Raw genomic sequence first — 23,790 nt, 5'->3', positions numbered from 1 at the left:
TAAAATGACCCTCCTTCCACCGTTAGATTGAAGGAAACTAGACAAAGGCAACATAGAACTCCACATCAATTCTCTAGGTCACCTAGCCAATCTAGCTGAGGGGATTTCATGCAACCCCTGCTGAACTGATTTCAGCACTAAGGAAAAAAAATCTCACATGGGAATACTTTATGGCTAATTTCACTAATTTTCAGAGATTTCAGATGGGGAATGATTGGAAAAAGCAATGGGACAGCCACCAGGTACAGTGCAAGTAGTCCTCAACTTCCAATGATAAAGCGGACCAGAATTTTTATCCTTAAAAAAGCCACTGCATAGCTTGGCATTGCCGATGTGTGAAGTTCTGATTATCGATAACTTCCTGCCAGCTTCTTACAAGAAAAGTCACTGGGAAAACCGGCAGGAAGCTGTAAGTCATATGCCAGAAAGGATGTGTCTCCTGTTGGGTGGGGGAGTGAAAGAAGTGGATGGGAAAATTTGGAAAGGCAAGTGAGAAAGGCGTGCCTGAAACGCACCATGTAGGACTGAAAAGGTTCACAGGCTCCACATGAGTTGTGGAGGGTACACAGGGTGCAAGATAGAATAGGAACGGTGCGGTGGGGTGCAAGGTGATGAGGAAGAGGTACCCCACAGTGGGAGTGCAGAGGGGTGTTTTAGGTTCAAGAAGGCCCCTCTACCCTTTGTAAAAAAGCACCCACTATTGCCATTTTTGATGTAGAACTAATGTGGTAGGGATGGAGATAGTAGCCCTACTAGACTCAGAAGATGCAGTTCATCCGTTTGCTCTAATATCTGTGGCATGGGGGAATCTGAATGAAAACAACACCAACATCAATTGTCTTTTCTTTTGGGAACTCAGAGGATAGAAAGCACTTCCTAGAGAGCATTCTGGATCAAGAAAGACGTTCATTTTAATCCCTCCTACCCACCTACCTCCCTTTATAGACAAACCTTTTGCTTCAAATGGCATCTCAATATTCCATCCATAGCTCCTGGAAGCTACCTTCATGCCTGAACTGACATTGAAGTGGAACTTCTTTGCACTTTTAATTCCCTGTCTTTGACCTTTATATCCAGTTTCTTTTAGGTGCCTTCAAGTCAGACTTGACACCTGGGGACTGGCTTGATTGATTTCTCTGACAAGGATTTTCAGAAGCGTTTCCCCTCTTTCCTGCTTCCTAAGCCTGAGAGGGACTGGCCAAGGTTGCCCAGATGCATCTGTGCCTAACGTGGGATTTGAACTCAGCACCTCCCGGTCTGTAACCTGGAAGTTTTAACTACTACCACCAAACTTGATCTTTGCAAACTTTGTCACTGGCTCCCCATTATTCTCCAGATAATGGATCTTTTTTTGTCTTTAAATCTGAGCTCCAAATTTTTCTTCTGAATTGATGGAGTCTTTCCCTGACTGTAGACTGCTGGCTTCTGGGCTGGCTGTGGGGACCAGCAACTCTGGCTATGAGATCTCCTGTTGCTGAATTTTGTTTGAGTTACAGAATATAGTGTTTGTAGGTTTTTTGGGATCTCATTAAGCTACTCGTTCTACTGTAAGGGGGTTACTTATTGGGAATTCCACCATTCCCTTTCTATCAGTTTGTCTACTTTGAGTCTTTGCATAATGACATCCAATGCCTTATTTTACAGAATGATAAAAAGAAACACACTCTTTGCAATGAATTCTTGTAGTAGCCAGTCAGACTCTTCCAACTTTTTCCCTTCCATTCTCTCTGTGCTAATGTCTCATTTTGTTCTACAAAGACCTCAGAATGTTGTAGACATTAAGAGTCTGTATTACTGAATGGTCCTCTCAAAGATCCAGAAGCTTTGAGCTATTTCAAACATTTTTAGGGCCTAAACCATAAAAATGTGACAACATATATGCCCCAAAATAAGAATAGATAATTAAATATGACAAAAATTAAATATAATTGGATTATTTTAAAGATTAAAAAGTTTATTACAGTGAAAGACCAAGATAATAAAGGTGGGGTGTATTCAGTTAAAAAGTAGAGAAAATAATCACAGGGTAAAAATAGTAATTATATAAAAAAACAAGAGACATAAATGACATAGTATATATAAAAAGAGGCCTAAATGGATCTAAGAGCACCGTGAGGAGCATATGTCAGATTAAATCTACCACTGCATGGTGCACACGGTATAATGAACTGGATGCTCCTTAAGACTACTTTATGGCACAGGTCATCCATCATCAGACCAATTTTAAGTGCTGCTCTGCAGAACCTGGAAACATAGTACTGTGGTTTGTAGCAGAGCGACTCTGAAAACAGCAGAAGCTACAGAAATGTTCTGTGCGGCCTGAGTATTTCTGCAGTATTGGAAAGACAAGCCCAATATTAATGTCGGTTTAATAAAGCCCCTGGAGAAACATGTGCTTTGTAGTTTCTGTGTGTTCGGGTTCACAGGCACATTGTATTATAACCTGAACTGTGTTACTGACACGGAGAACCCTTGAATTCTTTGGTGTCTACTAAATTCAGGAAACTTTTTAGCAACTTCCACTGCTATCACACACCATCATTCAAAGGATAACAAGAGGCACCTCCAAGCAAAGGAGATCACAGCAGGAATTGGTAGAAAACTTGAAGATCCTACACCCATGATGGGGAACCTATGGCACGCGTGCCGGAAGTGGCACACAAAGCCATCTCTGTGGGCACACAAGCCGTCGTCCCAGCTCAGTTCCATTGCACATGCGCATTTCAGGTATCTGCTGCGCATGGGGGGCAGGGAACATGCAATTATCTCCCAATATATTCTTTAGGATCTGCAGGTTTCTTCAAATCTGTATGATACATTTCTATATCTGTTCATCAATATACAATTTTTTTTTTTTACAACAATTGCCCTATTTTTGCAAATGGGAATATCTACTTACTGTGGTTCTTTTCATAGCCAGAGCACATCTGCTGATAGCCAGAAAAGAAATTTAGGGAGATGTAGAATTGTCCTGTGCGCCCTGAATACTGGAGAGATTACTCCGATACAAATATCTTTACAACCACTGGACAACTTAGAACTTAAAATAATTTTATTGTCACTTTGCATGTACACAAACCGGCATACAAGAACATGCTCTATTGCTTCTGTATGTCCAGAGTCATGGTGGCATTGTATTATCACCTGAAATATTACTAAAATAAACAAGCCTTGAATTCTTTGGTGTCTTCTAAACTTAGCAAATTTTTCAGCATCTTGACACTGCCAGCATTCAAATTTTAATCCACCAGCATTCAAAGGTAACAGGAGGCATCTCCAAGCAAAGGAGATCAACAGCAGGAGTTGTTATAAACATGAAAATCCTATGCTCAAATACCACAACCCCCTTTTCTCTATAGCATTCCAATAACAATTGCATATCAAGGTCAACAACCTTTACATGTGATTTTTTTTTTTTGGTGCTTTTCTTATTGTCCCAAATCTCCCTCATATGTTTCCCATTCTGTGCTTCACTGTCCTTCACTTTTATTGCTTCACTGTTCGCAATCTGAACAGGGATTCTTCCTGCACTGAATTTCTGGAAATGAAGAGATGAACTCTAATCCCTTTTTATCTCCCCTCTCCCATTACCTCACCTTTAAGGAGCTACAATCACAAAGAAAATCTGAGTGCTCCTATCTTTTATTATATTGTATAGGATCCCCAAAACATTTTTGCAGCAATTACACTACGTTTGCAAGAGAACCTCTACTACATTCTGCTAATAGCCAGGCACAAGTAGATCAAACTAACATTTTCAATTTGCAGTTCTTTTCTCCCACATGAGAAATACTTAGATACATTTGACTAAACTGAATCAGGTCAGAAATTAAATAGTCAATTTCTCATTTGTTTTTGCAAAGGCAGATCAGAAAAGAAATTCAAGCCTTCTCGTCACTCATTGCCTTCTGCCTCATGTGGATTTTCTTGTGTGCATTAAGGGACGAGGATTGCGAGAAGCACCGTCCGCACTCTGGGCATTTGTAAGGTTTCTCCCTTGTATGTACACTTACATGACTTACAAGACTAGACTTAGTACTGAAATCTTTCCCACAATCCGGACATTCATATGGTTTCTCTCCTGTGTGAGTCCTCTTGTGTTTCACAAGGTCGGAATTATGACTGAAACCTTTCCCACAATCCAGACACACATAGGGTTTTTCTCCTGTGTGAGTCCTCAGATGTATCATCAGGTGAGCATTCTGAATGAAAGTTTTCCCACAATCTGGACATTGATAGGGTTTCTCTCCTGTGTGAGTCCTCTTGTGTTTCACAAGGTTGCAGTTAACACTGAAACTTTTCCCACAATCCAGACACATGTACGGTTTCTCCCCTGTGTGAGTCCTCTGATGTATAATCAGGTTGGAATTATGACTGAAACCTTTCCCACAATCTGGACACTCATATGGTTTCTCTCCTGTGTGAGTCCTCAGGTGCTTCACAAGGCCGGAATTATGACTGAAACCTTTCCCACAATCTGGACACTGATAGGGTTTCTCTCCTGTGTGAGTCCTCTGGTGTTTCACAAGGTCGGAATTCCGAATGAAACTTTTCCAACAATCCTGACACTCATATGGTTTCTCCCCTGTGTGAGTCCTCTGGTGTACTATCAGGCTGGAATTATGACGGAAATCTTTCCCACAATCTGGACACTCATAGGGTTTCTCTCCTGTGTGAGTCCTCAGGTGTATCATCAGGTGAGCATTCTGAATGAAAGTTTTTCCACAAATTGGACAGAGATACGGCTTTCTTTGATTCAAACTATTATTTCTTTCTTCATAGGGTGAAGCTTCCATGACTGCCTGTCTTACATGCCTATCTGAGTGTCGCTTTCTGCTCCAGTGAGTTCTAGATTATTTCCCCTTTTTCTGAATTTGGAAATGATCCCTCTTTATCCTTTTGGGAGTGCCTGCTTGAATTCTATATACTCAATTTTTTTCCAGCTCAAAACTCTCTTCCTGTTATTCTCTCGTTTGTCTGTCACCTGCCTGCAGAAGGAGAACAAGTGGAAAAGACTTTCATTGCTGGCTGGATTTGCTTTCCTTTTTACTGCTGATTGTGACTCTCACTTGTCTGGAATTCTCTTCTGGGCATCCTCTTTGTCCTGTAAGATTGACACAAGCCCATAGTTTAATGGTTGTTTATCAAGTGGATGCAGAAAATGTGAAAACAGCAGGAGAACAAAGCATGCATTACAATGAGAAAGCAAACATGCCAAAATGCTAGTTTAACCTCTAACATTAACTATGGTTCATTTAACCCATAGAAGACTAGCAAGATCCAAGCTCAAATATCCAAACAAACATTACATTATCTTTTGGACTTCAGCAAATAACAAATTCTTAGCATTCTAAATTGTTATTTTTAAATATATCAGGGAATACCTGGGACAGATTATATAGATATGCACACAAATATAGAAACAAATATAGACACACCTACCAATAGAAGTATTTTAAAAGTCCATGTGTATTATAGCCACAAAAATGTCCCCAAAGTAGGTACACTCACATTTTTAATCCAATTTTAGAGTGGGGAAGGCTTCAACAGATGATGTGCTTCAACTGATGAAATGGTGCTCAGAGCATATGCCAGATATATAAACTCCTCAGTTTCCAAGAAAACAGCACATCTCAAAAACTCACAGAATCAATCCTAAATTGAAGGAGACTTTTAAATCTCCCAACCATCAAAATTTTTTTTGCAGACAACACTTTTAAAATAACCAGTACCACTGAAACAAAATCTGCAGAGGAAAGAAAAATGAAGCAGTAATTGACTTGTTTCTGCCTCGTTTTTTTCTCTGCCACATACATTAACAAAAGTATGTTGCAAACACACCAGAGCAGTAGTGGAAGTCTTTCATTATCCTGACATCAGTGGTGACACAAGCTCTGTATCAGGTGGGAGGTTGAACAGGTTCCTGACCAATCTGACAATTTTGTCATGCAAAAGACAGAGCAGGGAACTAGAGAGACAGCTGTACTGGACCTAATTCTTACTAACACAGAAGAAATGATATAGGGTGTGATGAGGAACCTATGGCATGCGTGCCAGAAGTGGCACACAGAGCCATCTCTGCGGTCACATGAGTTGTCACGTCAGCTCAGTTTTACTGCGCACACATGCGTGCCTCTCACCAGCAGCTGAATTTCAGGTAACTGCTGCACATGCAGGGGGCAGGAGATGTGTGCACATGTGCAAGGGGGAGCACAGGGGTGTGTGTGTGTCACATATTCATTGCATTATGGGTGCAGGCATCACTGATATAGGGGATTGAAGTTACTTTAGAGGAGAGTGACCCCATGATACCATACTGCCTTTCATTGAGGACCTGTATACTGCACGAGTCAAAAAGAAGTCTGTGAAAATATCTACAGACCCCTCACATCCTGGACATAAACTGTTTCAACTCCTTCCCTCAAAACGACGCTATAGAGCGCTGCACACCAGGACAACTAGACACAAGGACAGTTTTTTCCTGAACTGCCATCACTCTGTTAAACAACTAATTCCCACAACACTATAAAATACTTAGTAAGACACTATTACTATTATTCTTCTCATTCTTATTACCTATCTCTTCCCATTTATGGCTATAACCGCATTGCTTGTATCTTTACAATTTATATTGTTTTGTTTCATAGTATGATTTGATTGCTTATTAGTAACCTATGAATATCACTAAGTGTTGTATCTTATGATTCTTGATTAATGTATTCTTTATGTACACTGAGAGCTTATGCACCAGAGACAAATTCCTCGTGTGTCCAATCACACTTGGCCAGTAAAGAATTCCATTCTATTCTATACTGGAATTCAATACAATGCAAACACAATAGAACAAAATCAAAACAGTGCCTTAAGTTTTAAAAGAGCTGATTTTAACAAGCTTAGAAAGAGCTTAGGGAGTCTTAAAGGGGGAAACAAGTCAAGAAGCTTGAGTGACTCTGAAAAATATGGTTATAAAAGGCCAGTCCACCTCAATATCACTGAAAAAGAAGGACAAGAAATCCAATATGAAACCAGCATGGTTACACAGAAAATTCTCTGATAAACTGAAACATAATAAGAATAAGTACAAGAAATTGAAAGAGGCACATGTAACTAAGGCAGAATACAAACAAAAAACTTACAAAGATGAAGTCAAGAAAGATAAGACTCAGAAGGGGGTAAGACTTGCAACAAATGTCAAAAACAATCTTAAAAAAATCTTTCAACATATAAAAAGCAAGAAAAAAATAAAGGAAACAATTGGTCCGTTAATGAGAGAAAATGGAGAGGAAGCAACAGGCAGTGGAGAGAAAGCAGAGCTGCTTAATTCATTCTTTGCATCTGTCTTCATGCAAACAGATAATACAGCCCAACCTATCAAAAACATAACCGTAAAAGACAGACCAGGAATACAAATTAAAATAAGCAAGAAAACACTTGTCCATTGTAGATGAGTTCAAAGAACCAGGACCTGATGTATTACATCCCAATATTCTGCCAGTTCCCAATGAAGGGAGCTGGCAGACGTGATCTCGGAACCATTGAACCATGTATTTTAAAGATCCCGGAGCACTGGGGAACTACCAGAGGCCCGGAAAGAGCATTCCCATCTTCAAAAAAGAGAAAAAACAAACAAACCCAGGAACTGCAGACCAACCAGACCACCCATGAATATCTGGGAAGATCCTGGATATAATAAAGCAACAGATCTGCAAACACCAGAAGCCAAATCAGAAACAGATCATGCCAAACCAATCTTATTTGACTCCTTGACCGAGTGACTAAATTAGCAGACTGGAAAGCTTCCAAGGTCCCTCCCAACTCTGTTATTCTATCAATTAATTGTCATCACACTCTTCTTGGAAACGGAACCTGGCCTGAAGTCCATTCCTCAGAGAAATCCAGACCAACGTTTCCTTTCCACATTGCTCATCTCTGTACAGAGGAACAGGGAGATTTTTTTCTCTATGCACAAGTGGCAAGCAGGAACCAGATCCTCAAAGTTGAGTCTCATGTTATGGCTCCATAGGTCAAAATGAATCCCTAGGAATGAGACTGGACCGACAGACCAAGGTTTTCTCTGCCTGCCACACAATTCCACGTGAGGTAGACAAAATAAGAGCAAAACGTTCATCTGAACGCTCATGCCTTATTTTCACTGTGTTCTACACCAAGGACTGTTTCACTGTTGGTTGTTTCTTGTGTTTCACCAACTCCTCTTTTAAAGGATTTCATCTTCCACTGTAGATTTCATGAATCCAAGAGTTGAAGGAAATTAGACAAAGCCAACAACTCTCTATGTCAGGGGTCTCCAACCTTGGCAACTTTTAGACTTGTGGACTTCAACTCCCAGAATTCCTCAGCCAGAGAAACTTTGTTTAGCTGAGGAATTCTGGGAGGTGTAGTCCACAAGTCTTAAAGTTGCCAAGGTTGGAGAACCCTGCTCTAGGTCACCTTGCCAATGAGGGGATTTCGTGCAACTGATCTCAGTACGAAGAAAAAAGTCACTTTCTCTATGGCCAATTCCACCAATTCTCAGACATATCCGATGGGGAATGATTGCAAAAACAAAGAGCGTGCCACTGGATAAAGTCCCATCGTCCCTTCCCACTCTGTTGTTCTGCTTCTGCAACCTGGAGGAAACCAAACAGCCCTACTTGCACCCGGCTTCTCCTCCGACCTGTCCTAAACTCACCTTCCAGCTGCTAAAGTCCTGGGAAGAGTAGGAGGAGAGCCCTCCAACGCCTCCGTCCTCCGATGGGTCAGCTGGAAGAGGCACTTCCTCTATTCTTCCTCTCTCTCTCTTCCACATCCTCTCTAGAAATCCAGGACTCTATTGTTTCAACACCTTTAGGCTCCGTCGCTCCCCTCCCGTTGGATGTCAGTGCTCGGCCACCATCGATGCCGCTCTACTGTACTGACCCGCTTTCTAGTCGCCGGGTGTTAAGCACTTAATGGAAGGCGCGCCATCTATCGACGTAAGGACGAATTACAGGTCTTGCTGCTTTCTGGGCTTTTTTTTTCTTTCTTGCAGACGTTTCATTGCGCTCTTGATGACATCACCAGTGCTAGTTTGGGCAATGAAACATCTGCAAGAAAACAAGCAAATTCCGAGAGCACCAAGCACCAATCTACTAATCTACCAATGGTAGATCTGGTAGCCTAGAGGTGGAGCTCTTGCTTCACAAGTGAGTTCGATCTTAGTACGGCTAATATTTGGAATAGAAAACTCAAGACAGGGTGGTTGGACTGGATGACCTCCAATGTCCCTTCCAACTCTGTTATTCTATAGCATCTAATAGAGGGCCTTGTGAAACTCAATGTTTGACCTCTCATTTCAACCCTGAGCTTACAAGTATTCTTTGTTGCTGAATTACAGGCTTCTGTTCTTTTGCAAGGTGTTTAGCAATAGCAATAGAAGTGGCATTTAAGACTTATATACTGCTTCAGACCTTTCTAAGTGGTTTACAGAGTCCGCGTCTTGCCCCCAACAGTCTGGGTCCTCATTTTACCGACCTCGAAGGATGGAAGGCTGAGTCAACCTTGAGCCTGGTGAGATTAGAACTGCCAAATTGCCGCCAGCCAGAAGTAGCCTGCCCTACTACATTCTAACCACTGCACCACCATGGCTATAACTAATTACTGTTGATTGATTACTGTATGCAACATTGATGCATTCATATCAGTGATGGGATTCAAAAAATTACTACCCGTTCTGTGGGTTTGGCTTGATGGGTGTGGCAGGGGACGGTTGCTGCAAAATCCCATTCCCTCCCCAGTCCCCACCCCACTAACCTGCTTTCCAGCTCCATTTTCCTGTGCAGGGCAACAAAAGAAGACCCAGCCGATCAGCTGGGACTCGGGAGGCAGAGAATAGATGGGGGCGGGGCCAGTCAGAGGTGGGATTTGCCGGTTCTCTGAACTACTCAAAATGTCTGCTACCGGTTCTCCAGAACTGGTCAGAACCTGCTGAATGCCACCTCTGATTCATATCTATTCCAACTGAAGCAAGAACCAAACCAAGGGAAAAGCATCCTTTGGGGGACGGGGGGGCATAGCTGGGAGACAATGGAGATGCTGATCCAACTAGATTCAAGACCCCAGTTCAATTTCATGGAGTGCCATCTAGCGACATAAGGCTTAAAAATACACTTCCTCTGTCCTTCACAAGATTTTTGATTGATTGCTGTATGCACCCATCAAGTGGTTTTCAAAATCACCGGCCATATCAACAACTTCACTCTAGCACCATCGATCCCTAATCTGGTTTGTTTTTTGGGGTGGGGTGAGGGGAAGTATCTCTTAAGGATGCACTCTTAGCTACTGCAATTGACCCAGTGGCTTTGTTTGGTACAAGAGAGAATTAAACCAAGGGAAAACATGGGCAGGGAGAATGGGGAGGAGATGGTGGACCAACTGGACTATGACCCAGTTCAACTGTTGGCTCTAAGTTCTGTTCCATGGAGGAATATCGATTAAAACAACTCCAACATATATTGTATTGATTTTCTTTCCTGAACTCAAAGGATAGAAAGCACTTCCTAGGTAGCATCTTGGGCCAAGAAAGAGGCCCATTTTAATCTCCCCTAGCTGCCTTTCTCCCCTCACGGACATAACTTTTTGCCTGGCAAAAAGTGGAATAGCACCGATGATGTTACCTAGTTAGGGTAATGAAATGTCTGCAAGAAAACAAGCAAACTCATGGAGCACCAAGGACCCCTCCATTTCAACCCCGAGCTACAAATATTCTCCTTTATTGATACTTTTTACCCCTCAATTGGAATCCCAGTATTCCACAGTTCCTGGGAAGCTCCTTCATGCCTGACCTGACATTGAACTGAACATCCTTTGGACTTTTAATCCCCTGTGCTTGACCTTTATCCCCAAATGTTTTCTTTTAGGTACCTTTAAGCTAGACTTGACACCTGACAACTGGCTGGACTGCTTTCTTTGCAGTTTCCATGGCAAGGATTTTCGGAAGTGGTTCCTCCCTTTTCTGCTTCCTAGGCCTGAGCAAAGGGATTGGCCGGGGATGCCCAAATGGCTCCATGCCAAAGATGAGACTTGAACCGAGCATCTCTGGGTCTCTAGCCCTGGAGCTTCAAACAGTATGCCAAACGGATTCTTCATACTCCTCACCCACTGCAGCCTTTCAAGATCTAGTCCAACATCTTTGCAATTGAGTGGAGTCCCCACTATTTTCCAGAAAGAGGAGCTTTTTTTGTCTTTGCTCTGAGCTTCAAACTTTTTTTTTTTTCTGAGGAAATGGGAGTTTCTCTCCAAACTGAGTGCTGGTTTCTTGCCTAGCCCTGGGAACCAACTTTTCTAGCTGTGAAATTGCCTCTGGCAGAATTTTACTTGATTTTTATGATTGTTTGTAGGTTCTATGAGGCCTAATTAATATATTTGTTGTGTGGTAAAGGAGTTATTTATAGGGAATTTCACTTTTCCCTTTGTATCTGTCTCATTGTGCCTATTTTGAATGTTTGTATAATGGAATACAATTACTATTCCTCTATTTCTGCTCCACAATTAAAGGCAGGCTAGAAATTATTATTCCTCATCTCACACTTGCTCCTTGCTCCATTGCTCCTCTTTCTGGCCATCTGGTGTTTTGGTTGTATGTATGATGCATATATCAAAGGGGGAAAAAATAGAATCCGTATGGAATTAGATTCAAAAGAAACACATTCTTTGCATGGAACTATTACAGTAGCCAGTCAGCTACGAATTCTTCCAAATCCTTCCCTTCCCTTCCTTCTGTGCTAATGTCGCATCTGATTTCCCCAAAGACATCAGAATGTTGTAGGCACTGAGAGTGTGTATCGTGGAATGGTCCTCTCAAAGAGGCTTTTGAGCTATTTCAAACATTTTCAGCTCCTAAGCATAAAAAAATGTGACAAGATTATAGCCAAAATGATGCTAAAAACAGAATTAAATACAACCTGACAAGATTCAAATATAATTTGATTACTTTGAAATATAAAATGTTTATTACAGTAAAAGACCAGATATAAGGAACATGGGGTGTGGTCAGCTAAAATACAGAAAGTAATCAAAATCTAAAAATAGCAATTATACTTAAAAAAAAAGAAAAAACATATGTCAGTGTATATATAAAAACAGAAACCCAAATGGAACTAAGAGCACGGCAAGGAGCGTAAGATTCCTGTCGAACGCATAAAGTTTAGTATATGGCAAACTAGTTCTACCACTCTACAGAGCACACTGCACGATGAGTTGGCAAAGGTGACCCATTTTAAATACTGCTCTGAAGAATTGATCTCCGATTGCAAATATACAACCCAAAAGCCTTTTTACATCAACTGCATTATTTTTTAACAAGGGAATATCCAATGCATTTTACTGATAGCCAATCACAAGTACTTCGCCTCGATTAAGCTAACACTTTGCATTTCCATTTCTTTTCTCTTCTCCCTCACGCCTAATACTGAGACATGTTTGACTAAACTGAATTAGGCCAGAAATTAAATAGTCAGTTTCTCAGTTGCTTTGACAAAGATAGATCAGAAAAGAAATTCAAGCCTTCTCTTCCACTCGTCACCTTCTGCCTCATGTGGATTTTCTTATGTCTATTAAAGGAGGACAAGTGCGAGAAGCAATTTCCACACACTGTGGCACTTGAAAGGTTTCTCCCATGTATGTACACTTACATGACTTATAAGTCTAGACTTAGTACTGAAATCTTTCCCACAGTCCGGACACTCATATGGTTTCTCTCCTGTGTGAATCCTCTTGTGTTTCATCTGGTGGGAATTATGACGGAAACATTTCCCACAATCCCGACACTTGTACGGTTTTTCTCCTGTGTGAGTCCTCTGGTGTTCCATCAGGTAACAATTCCGACTAAAACCTTTCCCACAATCGGGACATTCGTAGGGTTTCTCTCCTGTGTGAGTCCTCTGGTGTGTCACCAGATTGTTACTCTGAATGAAATACTTCCCACAATTTAGACATTCAAATGGTTTCTCTCTTGTGTGAATCTTCTTGTGCATCATTAGGCCGGAATTCTGACTGAAACCTTTTCCACAATCGAGATATTCATACGGTTTCTCCCCAGTGTGAGTCCTCTGGTGTCTCACCAAGTATTCATTTGTACTGAAAGTTTTTCCGCAATCCAGACACTTGTACGGTTTCTCCCCTTTGTGAGTCCTCTGATATATTATCAGGCTGGAATTCCTACTAAAGATTTTTCCGCAATCCAGACACTTGTGCTATTTTCCCCCTGGGTGAGTCCTCTCATGTTTCACACAGTTGAAATTATGACTGAAACCTTTCCCACAATCTGGACCCTTATATGGTTTCTTCCCCATGTCTTTTATGCCTATCCAAGTGACTCCTTCCTCCCCAGTGATTTGCAGAGTATTTCCCTTTTTCTGAATTTGGAAATAACCTTTTTTCTGGAGTTCTTGCTTGAGTTCTGTATATAGGTAGTCCACAACCTACGATCCCAACTGAGCCACAAAATTAATGTTGATCATACAATTCCTCTTGCCTTCTGCTCCCTCCCACATCCTCTCTATTAATATTCTATTGTTGCAACACCTTTCAGCTTAATCACTCCCCCTCTGGTTGGGTATTATTACAAAGCAACCAGGAATGTTGCTGTTCTGTTGCCAGCTTTCTAGGGGTGGGTTTTGTTAATGACTTTGTGCATAAGGCAAGACTGGAGCTGAGCCTTTCTCACTCTCTAGCCTTGAGGTTTTCAGCACTACACCAAACTGGCTCTACTTACTCCCCACAAAATCTACTCACTCAGTTGCACCTGTGGCTGCAATCTTTCAAGATCTAGTCCAGAGGTCTCCAAACTTGGCAACTTTAAGACTTCTGGACTTCAACTCCCAGAATTTTCCAGCCAGCTGACTGGAGCTGGCTGGAAAATTCTGGGAGTTGAAGTCCACAAATCTTAAAGTTGCCAAGTTTGGGGACCTCTGATCTAGTCCAACATCTTTGCAACCTGCTTCCCATTATTCTCCTGATAACGGGGTGGGGGGTGGGGGTGGGGGTGTCTTTAAATCTGAGCTTCTCAAACTTTTATTCTGAGGAAATGGAGTCAGGGGTGGGATTCTACCAGTTCGCACCTATTTGCTAGAACCGGTTGTTAGCACTCTAAGCAGTTTGGAGAACCGGTTGTTAGAAGAAATCACTGGCCTAATCCTGTAAGGAAGGCAGGAAGGAAACATTCTGGTGTTGCTTACAGAAACTGCCTCTCCATTAACCCTTATTACATTCTTGGCAGGACTAGGAACGTCTCTTGGAATTTTTTTCCCCCTCCTTTACTGGTACTTTGCTTGTGTGGAGTGACCATTCAAAGTTACAGTGGCACTGAAAAAAGTGACTTATGACTGTTTTTCACACTTACGACTGTTGCAGCATCCCCACAGTCATGAGAGGCCAGGCGAGGAGATGTGTGCCTCGATGTGAGTGATATTGATTGGCCACACCCAGCTTGCTTAATATTGTTTGATTTTATTAGTGATATTAGTTTTTACTAATTCATAGGTTTTGGAGTGTCTAATTTATATTTTAATTCTACTGTTAAGGGGTTATTTTTGGGAACGCCGCTATTTCCCTTTTTATCAGTTTTATTGTGTCTGTTTTGAATGTTTGTGCAATGGGATTCAATTGCTATCCTTCTAGTTTCTGCTCCACACTTAATTCTTAAGCATGGCATATATTGTTATTCCTCTCCTCACACTCATTCCCATTGCCCCTCTTTCTTGGCACGTGGTATTTTGGTTGTGTGTATAAGACAGGCCCTAAAAGGGGGAAAAAGGAGTCTTTACAGAATGATAATTTAAAAAACCATTCTTTGCAATGAACTTTTGCAGTAGCCAATCAGCCACGAATTCTTTCAACATCTTCCATCCATTTCTTCCTTCTGCGTTAATGACCCATTTTGTTCCCCAAACACATCAGAATGTTGTAGCCACTAAATGTTTGCATTATGGAATGGGCCTCTCAAAGATCCAGACGCTTTTAAACCATTTCACACATTTTACAATAGAATAGAATAATTCTATTAGAATAGAGTTGGAAGGGACCTTGGAGGTTTTCTAGTCCAGCGGTCGCCAACCGGTGGGCTGCAACCCACTGGTGGGCCGTGAGAAAATTTTGGTGGGCTGCAGAGAAATCTTACCCCCCCAGAGCACCCCCCCCAAAGCAATTAATCCAGGCTGTGCAGAAACACAAGGCTGCTCAGCCCACATGGCCCGTGGGCACCCTCCCCGCCCACTCACTCCTTACCTGGCAAGCTTGTCTGCTATTTTTCCTTTTTCCGACCATCATCTGTTCTGCTGTGCCGGGAGAATTAGATTAGCTAGGAAGCAGGAAATGGTTGGATTTCTTCCTTCCTAGTTAAGCACAGCGGAACCTCCCTTGCTACAACTTTAAAAGCACAACTATAATGACGTGGGAAAATACCCAAACAAAGCTGAATACCATAGATAGATAGATAGATAGATAGATAGATAGATAGATAGATAGATAGATAGATAGATAGATAGACAGACAGACAGACAGACAGACAGACAGACAGACATAAACAGAAGTTTAAATGGAACTAAAGGGAAAGCTAGGGAGAGATGAGTGTAGGGAGCATAAAGATTAGTTATGTGGCAGACTAAATTTATAACAAAACAAAACACACAGATTTGACAAGCTGGATGCTGGTTAAAATTAATTTATGGTACACATCACCCAACATTTGACAAATTTTAAATGCTGATCCACAGAACCCAGAAACTTCATTCATTCATTCATTCAAATTTATTGGCTGCCCATCTTACCACAGGGTAAATTCTTGGTGGCTTATTAAAAAGATAAAAATATGCAAAACTTATAAACACCACAAATAAAATATTATAAATATATACTCAACACTACTCAAATACTCAACCATACACATATTATACAACATGATAGTTGCAGTATGATAATACCAAGCTTACTATCCAAAAGCAGCAGGGAAGTGTAGAATTCTCCTTTGTGTGTGAAGTATTTATGCAGAACTGGAGAGATGAGCCTTGTACAACCTTTTCTGTAATAAAGCAAAATAACAGAATGGAAGGGACCTTGGAGGTCTTCTAGTCTAACCCCTGCTTAGGCAAGAAACCTACACCACTTCAAACAAATGGTTGTCCAACACGTTTTTAAAAACTTCCAGTGTTGGAGCCTTTGCAACTTCTGGAGGCAAGTGGTTCCACTGATTAATTATTCTGTCAGGAAATTTCTCCTTAATTCTAAGTTGCTTCTCTCCTTGGTTAATTTCCACCCATTGCGTCTTGCCCTGCCCTCAGGTGCTTTGGAGAATAGCTTGGCTCCCTCTTCTTTGTGGCAGCCCCTGAGATATTACAACACTGCTATCATGTCTCCCCTAGTCCTTCTTTTCGTCAGACATACCCAGTTCCAGCAACCATTTTTTTAATGTTTTAGTCTCCAGTCCCCTAAACATCTTTGTTGCTCTTCCCTGTACTCTTTCTAGACTCTCAACATCTTTTTTACATTGTGGATGCAGTATTCCAAGTGTGGTCTTACCAAGGCATTATAAAAGCCACTGGGGAAGCACTTGCTGTGTTGTTTCTGGTTGTTGAGAATCATGGGTGCATTCTATTATATAACATGAAATGTGTTACTGAAATGAACAAATCTTGAATTCTTTGGTGTGTTCTAAACTTAGCATCTTGGCACTGCTGTTATCCACTAGCCCTCATATGTAACAGGAGGCACATTCAAGGGAAGGAAATCACAGCAGGAGCTGCTAATAAATTTGAAGATACTATGCTCAAAAGCCAGAACCCGTTTTTGCCTATATTACAATAGCATTTGCATATCATATCCAACCACCTTTACATATGAAATTTTCGTGCTCTTCTCACTGTCCCAGACCTCCCTCATATGTTCTCTGTTCTGTGTTTCACTGTTCACAAAATGAGCACTGAATTCACTGTTCTCCTTGCACTCAATTTTTGTGCATGTTAGGAAAAGATGAACTCTGAATCCTCTTTACCTCTCCTCTCCCATTACCTCATCTGAGGAGCCACAATAGCTAAGTGCTCCTATCTTTTTCATATGGAGGGAGAACAAATCAAGGAGGGAACCAGAACTTAGAACTAAGGAGGAATTTCCTGACACAGAACAACTAACCAGTGGAACAGCTTGCCTTCAGAACTTCTGGGTGCTTCATCAATGGAGGCTTTTAAGAAGAGACTGGGCAGTTACTTATCTGGAATGGTATAGGGCAGTGGTGGCTAATCTTTTTGGACTCCTGTGCTAAAAATTGTGTGCGCGATTGTGCGCGCGTGCTGTGCCAGCACCCAGGAGGCAATGCGCGCCCTCCCATCCCCTGCACATGCGCGTGCAATCTCCCCTGTCACCCCCTTACCTGCACTGTGCCTGCCAGCTGATTTTTGGCCTGTTTCGGCTTCCCAGAGGCTTGAGGACAGCTTCTGCAGCCTTTGCAGGCCAAAAAAATAGGACCGTTTCGTCACTTCCGGTATTACAGGAAGTGACAAAACGGGCCTATTTTTCGGCCTGCAAAAGCTGTCCTCAAGCCTCTGGGAGGCCGAAAAAGGCCTCAAACAGGCAAAAAATCAGCTGTGAGGCATGCGCATGCGCAGTGAGGTAAGTTTGCCTCTGGCTCACATGCCAGTACAAATGGCTTTGTGTGCCACCTGTGGCATGAGTGCTATAGGTTCATCATTATGGGTATAGGGTCTCCTGCTTGAGCAGGGGGTTGGACTAGAAGACCTCCAAGATCCTTTCCAACATTATTCTGTAATGTATTTTTCAGGATCTGTAGCAGATTTTTGGAGCCTCGGAGAAACTTTATGACTCGCACATTTTTTAAAAAAGACCTGCTGGCTGAGGAATTATTGGCCACAAAATGAGGACACATTTATAGAAGGCTGAAATTCTGCCTGGGCATTTCTATGATGTATGATTATCAATATGCAAAAAAAAAAGGCTTTTTGGCAGAATTGCGCTATTTCTGTATCAGTGAATATCAAGTAATTCCTGCTGATAGTCAGCTATGGAAAATTAGCCTTTAGCAAACTAACGGTTTTCTTTTCTTTTTTCCCTCATCTCTAATACTGAAGCACATTTGAACAAGACCAGAAATTAAATACTTAATTTCTCAGCCATACTTTTAAAGGCAGCTTAGAAATGAAATTCAGGCCTTCCCTACAGTCATTACCTTCTTCTTCATATGGATTTTCTTGTGTGCAGTAAGGGAAGAATTTTGTGTGAAGCACCGTCCACACTCAGGACATTTGAAAGGTTTCTCCCCAATGTGTAAACTGACATGATTTACAAGTTTAGACCTAGTACTAAAACCTTTCCCACAATCCGGACACTCATATGGTTTCTCCCCTGTGTGAGTCCTCTGATGTATCACCAGTTCAAAATTCCGACTGAAACTTTTCCCACAATTAGGACATTTATATGGTTTCTCCCCAGTGTGAGTCCTCTGATGTATCACTAGGGTATAATTCTGACTGAAACCTTTCCCACAATCCAGGCATTCATACGGTTTTTCCCCTGTGTGAATCCTTCGATGTATAACCAGCTCAGAATTTCGAATGAAGTTTTTCCCACATTCCAGACACTTGTATGGTTTCTCCCCCGTGTGAGTCCTCTGATGTATCACCAGGTGAGAATTCCGACGGAAACATTTCCCACAATCTAGACACTCATATGGCTTTTCCCCAGTGTGAGTCCTCTGGTGTATTACCAGATCACAATTCTGTCTGAAACTTTTCCCACAATTTAGACACTCATATGGTTTCTCTCCTGTGTGTGTTCTCTGGTGTACCACCAGGTGGGAATTCCGACTGAAACTTTTCCCACAATCTGGACATTCATACGGTTTCTCCCCGGTATGACTCCTCTGGTGTATCACCAGGTGGGAATTGTGACTGAAGGTTTTCCCACATTCCTGACACTCATACAGTTTCCCTCTTTTGTGTCTCCTCTGATGTACAATGAGGCTGGAATTTTGAATGAAATGTTTCTCACAATCTGGACTCTTATATGGTGCCTCCCGAGTGTGAGACCTCTGGTGTTTCACCAATTGGGAATCCCGAGTGAAACTTTTCCCACAATCTGGACACTGGTACAGTTTTTCTTCAGTGTGAATCCTTTGGTGTATCACGACGTTAGAATTCTGACTGAATTTTTGCTTACAATCTGGACCCTCATGTGGTTTATCCTCAGTGTGAGACATCTGGTGGCTCTCCAAGGGGCAATTCTGACCGACTATTTTACCACACTCCTGATCCTCACATGGTTTCTCTCCTACGTGTGTTCTCTGAGGTAACACCAGATCAGAATTGTAACTGAAACTTTTTCCAGAATTGGGACTTTCATACAGTTTCTCCCCATTGTGAGTCCTCTTGTGTATCACTAGGTTTGAACTGTGACTGAAACTTTTTTCACATTTGGGGCACTTATATGGTTTCTCTCCTGTGTGAGTTCTCTGATGTACCACCAGGTCAGAATTGTGACTGAAACTTTTCCCACACTCTGGGCACTCATATGGTTTCTCTCCTGTGTGTGTCCTGTGGTGTATAATCAGGTGAGAATTCTGACTGAAACTTTTTCCACAATCCAAACATTTATATGGTTTTTCCCCAGTGTGAATTCTTTGGTGTATCACCAGGGCATAATTCTGACTGAAACTTTTCCCACAATCTGGACACTCATATGGTTTCTCCCCAGTGTGAATCCTCTTGTGTATCACCAGGTTGGAACTGTGACTGAAACCTTTACCACAGTCCGTACACTCATAAGGTTTCTCTCCTGTGTGTGTCCTCTGATGTACCACCAGGTCGGAATTGTGACTGAAACTTTTCCCACAATCTGGGCACTCATATGGCTTCTCCCCAGTGTGAGTCCTCTGGTGGCTCACCAGATGGGAATTCTGACTGAACCTTTTCCCACAATATAGACATTCATATGGTTTCTCCCCTGTGTGGGTCCTCTTGTGTATCTTTAGGGTGGCCTGCTTCCTGAAGCTTTTGCCACAGTGATGGCACTGGGCGGACTTTTCTCCAGTTTGGATCCTCTCGTGCATAATCAGGAATGATCTGAAATTTTTGTTAGGGATATGTCCATCACTTACATTTTTGGATTCCCAAGGTCCGAAATATTTTTGATCCCTTCTTTGATTCTTTCTTCCTTCAAATGATGAGGCTTACATGACTTTCTGTCCTATGCGCCTATCCAAGTGACCCCTTTCATTCCGGATTTCCACATTATTTGGAATTTGGAAATGATCTTGACCTTGACCTTTCCATGGAGTGTTTCAGTGAGTTCCACAGACTCAGTTATTTCCAGCTTAAAATTCTCTTTCTCTTGTTCTCTCTTTTGTCTCTCACCTGCCTTGGGAAGGAGAAGAATTTTGTGGTTTTCTGGAGGAAGCCAAAAATACTCTGGCTTTTTAATGTTGCTTCAGATTCTCACTTGCCCAGAATGGTCTTCTGGACATCCTCTTCATCTAAAAGATTCACATAAAGTGGTGAGTTTAATTATTGTACATAAAAAGGCTGCACAAGATGTGAAAACAGCAAGGAAAAAAAAATCCTACATTACAATGAAAAAAACAAATGCCAAAATCAAAAGTTAACCTCTTAACATTTATTTGACACATAGAAAACTAGTGAGAACCAAGTTCAAATATCCACAGAAGCATGAAATTTTCTTCTGGTTTTGCAAAATTCAGAAATCCTTGGCATTACAGTCTGTTGTTATCACAAGAGTTTCCAAATTCTGAGGAAAGCTTATCATCAGGGGTCGGGGAACTACCGAGCTTTTATGACTTTCAACTCCCAGAACTTTGGCTCTGTTATGACTTCAACTTCTAGAATTCCTGAGCCAACCATACTGGCTCAGGAATTCTGGGAGTTGAAGTCCACAAGACATAAGACACAAGATAAGATACTACTATATGCATACAGAGAGATAAACAGACATACACAGATCTACAAATGCGGGTAAGTTGGAAATCGAGTTCAGCCTGAAAATTGTCCCAGAAGGGGGTATTTTTGATGCAATTTATAGAGAAGGGAGGCTTCAAGAAATGAAATCATGCCCAATGTGTCTGGAAAATTTAAAGCAGCAGTTTTGTCCACGAAATGCCTCAATTTCCAAGAAAACAAGATGTATATAAAAACCACAAGGAGTGAACCCTAACATGAAGACTTTTTAAATTTCCCAACCAGCTGAAAATGGAAGGTTTGAAAGTTTTAAATTTGCAGCCCTAGGACTAAAGTGTTTGACACTAGGGATGTCAAACTCAAGGCCTGCAGACCAGATCCAGCCCTTGGGGTGCATAGATTTGGCCTGCAGACCCGCCCTGGAAACAGCAAAATTTTCCTTTGCAACTGAGAGAAACATGACAAGCAAAGTCTATGGAAATTCCCAGTCATCCAGGTCATGGTTGTCCCAAATGTGCTTTGGGAGAGAAGCATCTTTGGGATGAAGAGGCAACTGGACTTTCTGGTTTTTCTTTGAAAGATGTTTTGCTCAGTGGTGGGATTCAAAAAAAATTATGATGGGTTCTCTGGGTGTGGCTTGGTGGGCGTGGCAGGGGAAGGATCCTGCAAAATCCCCATTCTCTCCCCACCCCACTAACCTGCTTTCCAGCTCCATTCTCCTGTGCAGGGCAACAAAAGAAGATCCAGCCAATCAGCTGGGACTCGGGAGGCTGAGAATAGATGGGGGCGGGGCCAGTCAGAGGTGATATTGGCCGGTTCTCCGAACGACTCATTTCCGCTACCGGTTCTGCAGAACTGGTCAGAACCTGCTGAATACCATCTCTGGTTTCGCTTCTCATCCAAGAAGCTTATTCAGCTCATCCAGAAGAAGCTTCTTGGATGAGAAGGGAAACGTCTTCAAAGAAAAACAAGGAAGTCCAGTTGCCCCTTGGGGGGTGAGAAGCATCTTTGGGATGAAGAGTGAAGGTTGGCACTACTTAGCTTCACAAGGTTAGCCAAGTGCTGGGCCCTAAGGGTTCATGAAGTTCTTTTGGCTGCAGCCCCCTAAGTGATTGCCAGCTTCATCCTATTAACAGAAAAATGAAACATGGGACAAACCTAGAAGTATCCACTGGCTTTACCTCCGAACCACATTTAGATAGGAGGTACATAACGGCAAGGGTTCCCAACCACCAGGCCGCGGACCGGTACCAGTCTGTGGAACATTTCCTACCGGGCCGCCGGTTTGCTGGGCGCCGCCATCTTGTTTGATGAGAAAGTGCTTCCGGGTGAGCTTTTCCGGTTGGAAAGCGACGTTTGGGTCCTGAAGGAATCCTCGCGCCTTAGTTTCATCAAAGGGAGGGGCTTCAAATGAAACTAAGGCGCGAGGATTCTTTCAGCACCCAAGGCAAGGCGAGCCGAGTGACCGTCCCGAAGCCATCCCGAAGCGAAGCCCATCAACAAAGGTACAAAGGAGGAGTTGAAGGTGGCGGGGAGAAGCGGGGGACGGCTGGCTGGTCGGTTGCTCGGCTCGCCTTGCCTTGTCATGCGTACTGATGCCGGTACCGGGCCGCGGATCATTTTGTGATGCCGGTACCGTGCCGTGGCACAAAAAAGGTTGGGGGCCACTGCATAATGGTCTTCCTATCTCTGTTATCAGGGACTCTAAATCTCACCAGCGGACAGAATTGTTCTAAACAGCCTTCCCAATCTCCAGAGATTGGGATTTCAGCCTTATTATTTCCATGCAACCTGAGCAAAACACTTGGAGGAAACTACTTTTGCAGAAAGCTGATCTAAAGATTCTTGTCCTTTTGCAGGGATCCTTTTGCAGCCCAGATCAAAGCCTCTCTAAATTGTAAAATGTTATGAATGATGGCTTCCTGTGACTTCCAAGGATTCATTCCTTCTGGCCAGGATTGCCTCCAAGTGCACCCTGTGTCTTGAAGCTGTAAACAGCCTAATCAAGGAACCAACGAGAACATCTTCACATCGCTCTCTTCTAGCACTGATGATGTTACCTAGTTGGGTAATGAAACATCTGCAAGAAAACAACCAACCCAGAGCTTCAAATATTCTCTTCTATTTCTCTTTTTGCATATATCACAGAACACACTTTATCTCTTTTTGGAAGGCCGTTGGTAAAAAACAGCGGAAAGCTGCTTTTCCATTCAAAATCCCCTCAACCAGGTGCAGAAATAACATGACCTTGACAGAAAAAGAATGCTATTATGTCTAACCACATACACTCCAAGAAATTCCCCCCCTCCCATTTCCCTAGGCTCAAGAATGTGGCAGCGTGGAAGCTATGTCAGGTGCTAATATGGCTTCCAAAACTGACGATTATACAGCTCAAGGAAGAGTTCAAACCAAAATTGAAAACTTCCACGGGCTGCTGAATTTCAGTGAGGTTGGCCTATATAAACTAGGAAGCAGCCCACAGCAGTCAACCTGAGCAGGTAAGAGAGAGACAAGATTCAAGGAGTGCATCTCAAAACAAGCGGACATGGACAAGGCTGCTCATTGGCCAAGCCTGGGATGCCTCTCAGCTCTCTATCACCTGTTTGCAGGTACATCACTGGCCTCCTCCTAGCACACATCACCCAGTCTGAAGGAAACTCCTTCAGTCTCCAGACTGGGCTGGGAACTAGAGCTAGAAGCTTGGCACACTGACACATTATCAGTAGAAAGGTAAACAGCAAGAACATCTATAGACTAATATCAAAGAGACAATCAACCAGGCCAAAAGGGAACAAAAAGACTCCAGCAATCAGCATAGATTAACTCCCAAGATTAATGA

At 42.3% G+C, this 23,790-nt stretch overlaps 1 protein-coding gene and 1 pseudogene across 1 annotated transcript in view; both read right to left on the bottom strand.

The window, feature by feature from the left end:
- Positions 1-3,034: 3,034 nt before the first annotated feature.
- LOC148126748 (uncharacterized) lies at positions 3,035-13,870 on the bottom strand (annotated as a pseudogene).
- Positions 13,871-15,681: 1,811 nt separating this feature from the next.
- LOC113450094 (uncharacterized) overlaps positions 15,682-23,790 on the bottom strand; it is a 32,081-nt gene continuing 23,972 nt past the window's right edge. The window contains exon 4 of the mRNA XM_026721242.2: positions 15,682-20,005. Coding sequence (XP_026577027.2) covers positions 18,188-20,005 — 1,818 coding nt within the window. The 3' untranslated portion in view covers positions 15,682-18,187. The remainder of the gene's footprint in view (positions 20,006-23,790) is intronic.

Source organism: Pseudonaja textilis, chromosome 2, assembly GCF_049901715.1.
Source record: "Pseudonaja textilis isolate UNSWEBS1 chromosome 2, rPseTex1.2, whole genome shotgun sequence".
Classification (NCBI taxonomy): domain Eukaryota; kingdom Metazoa; phylum Chordata; class Lepidosauria; order Squamata; family Elapidae; genus Pseudonaja; species Pseudonaja textilis.
This window is presented reverse-complemented; position numbering and strand designations above follow the sequence as displayed.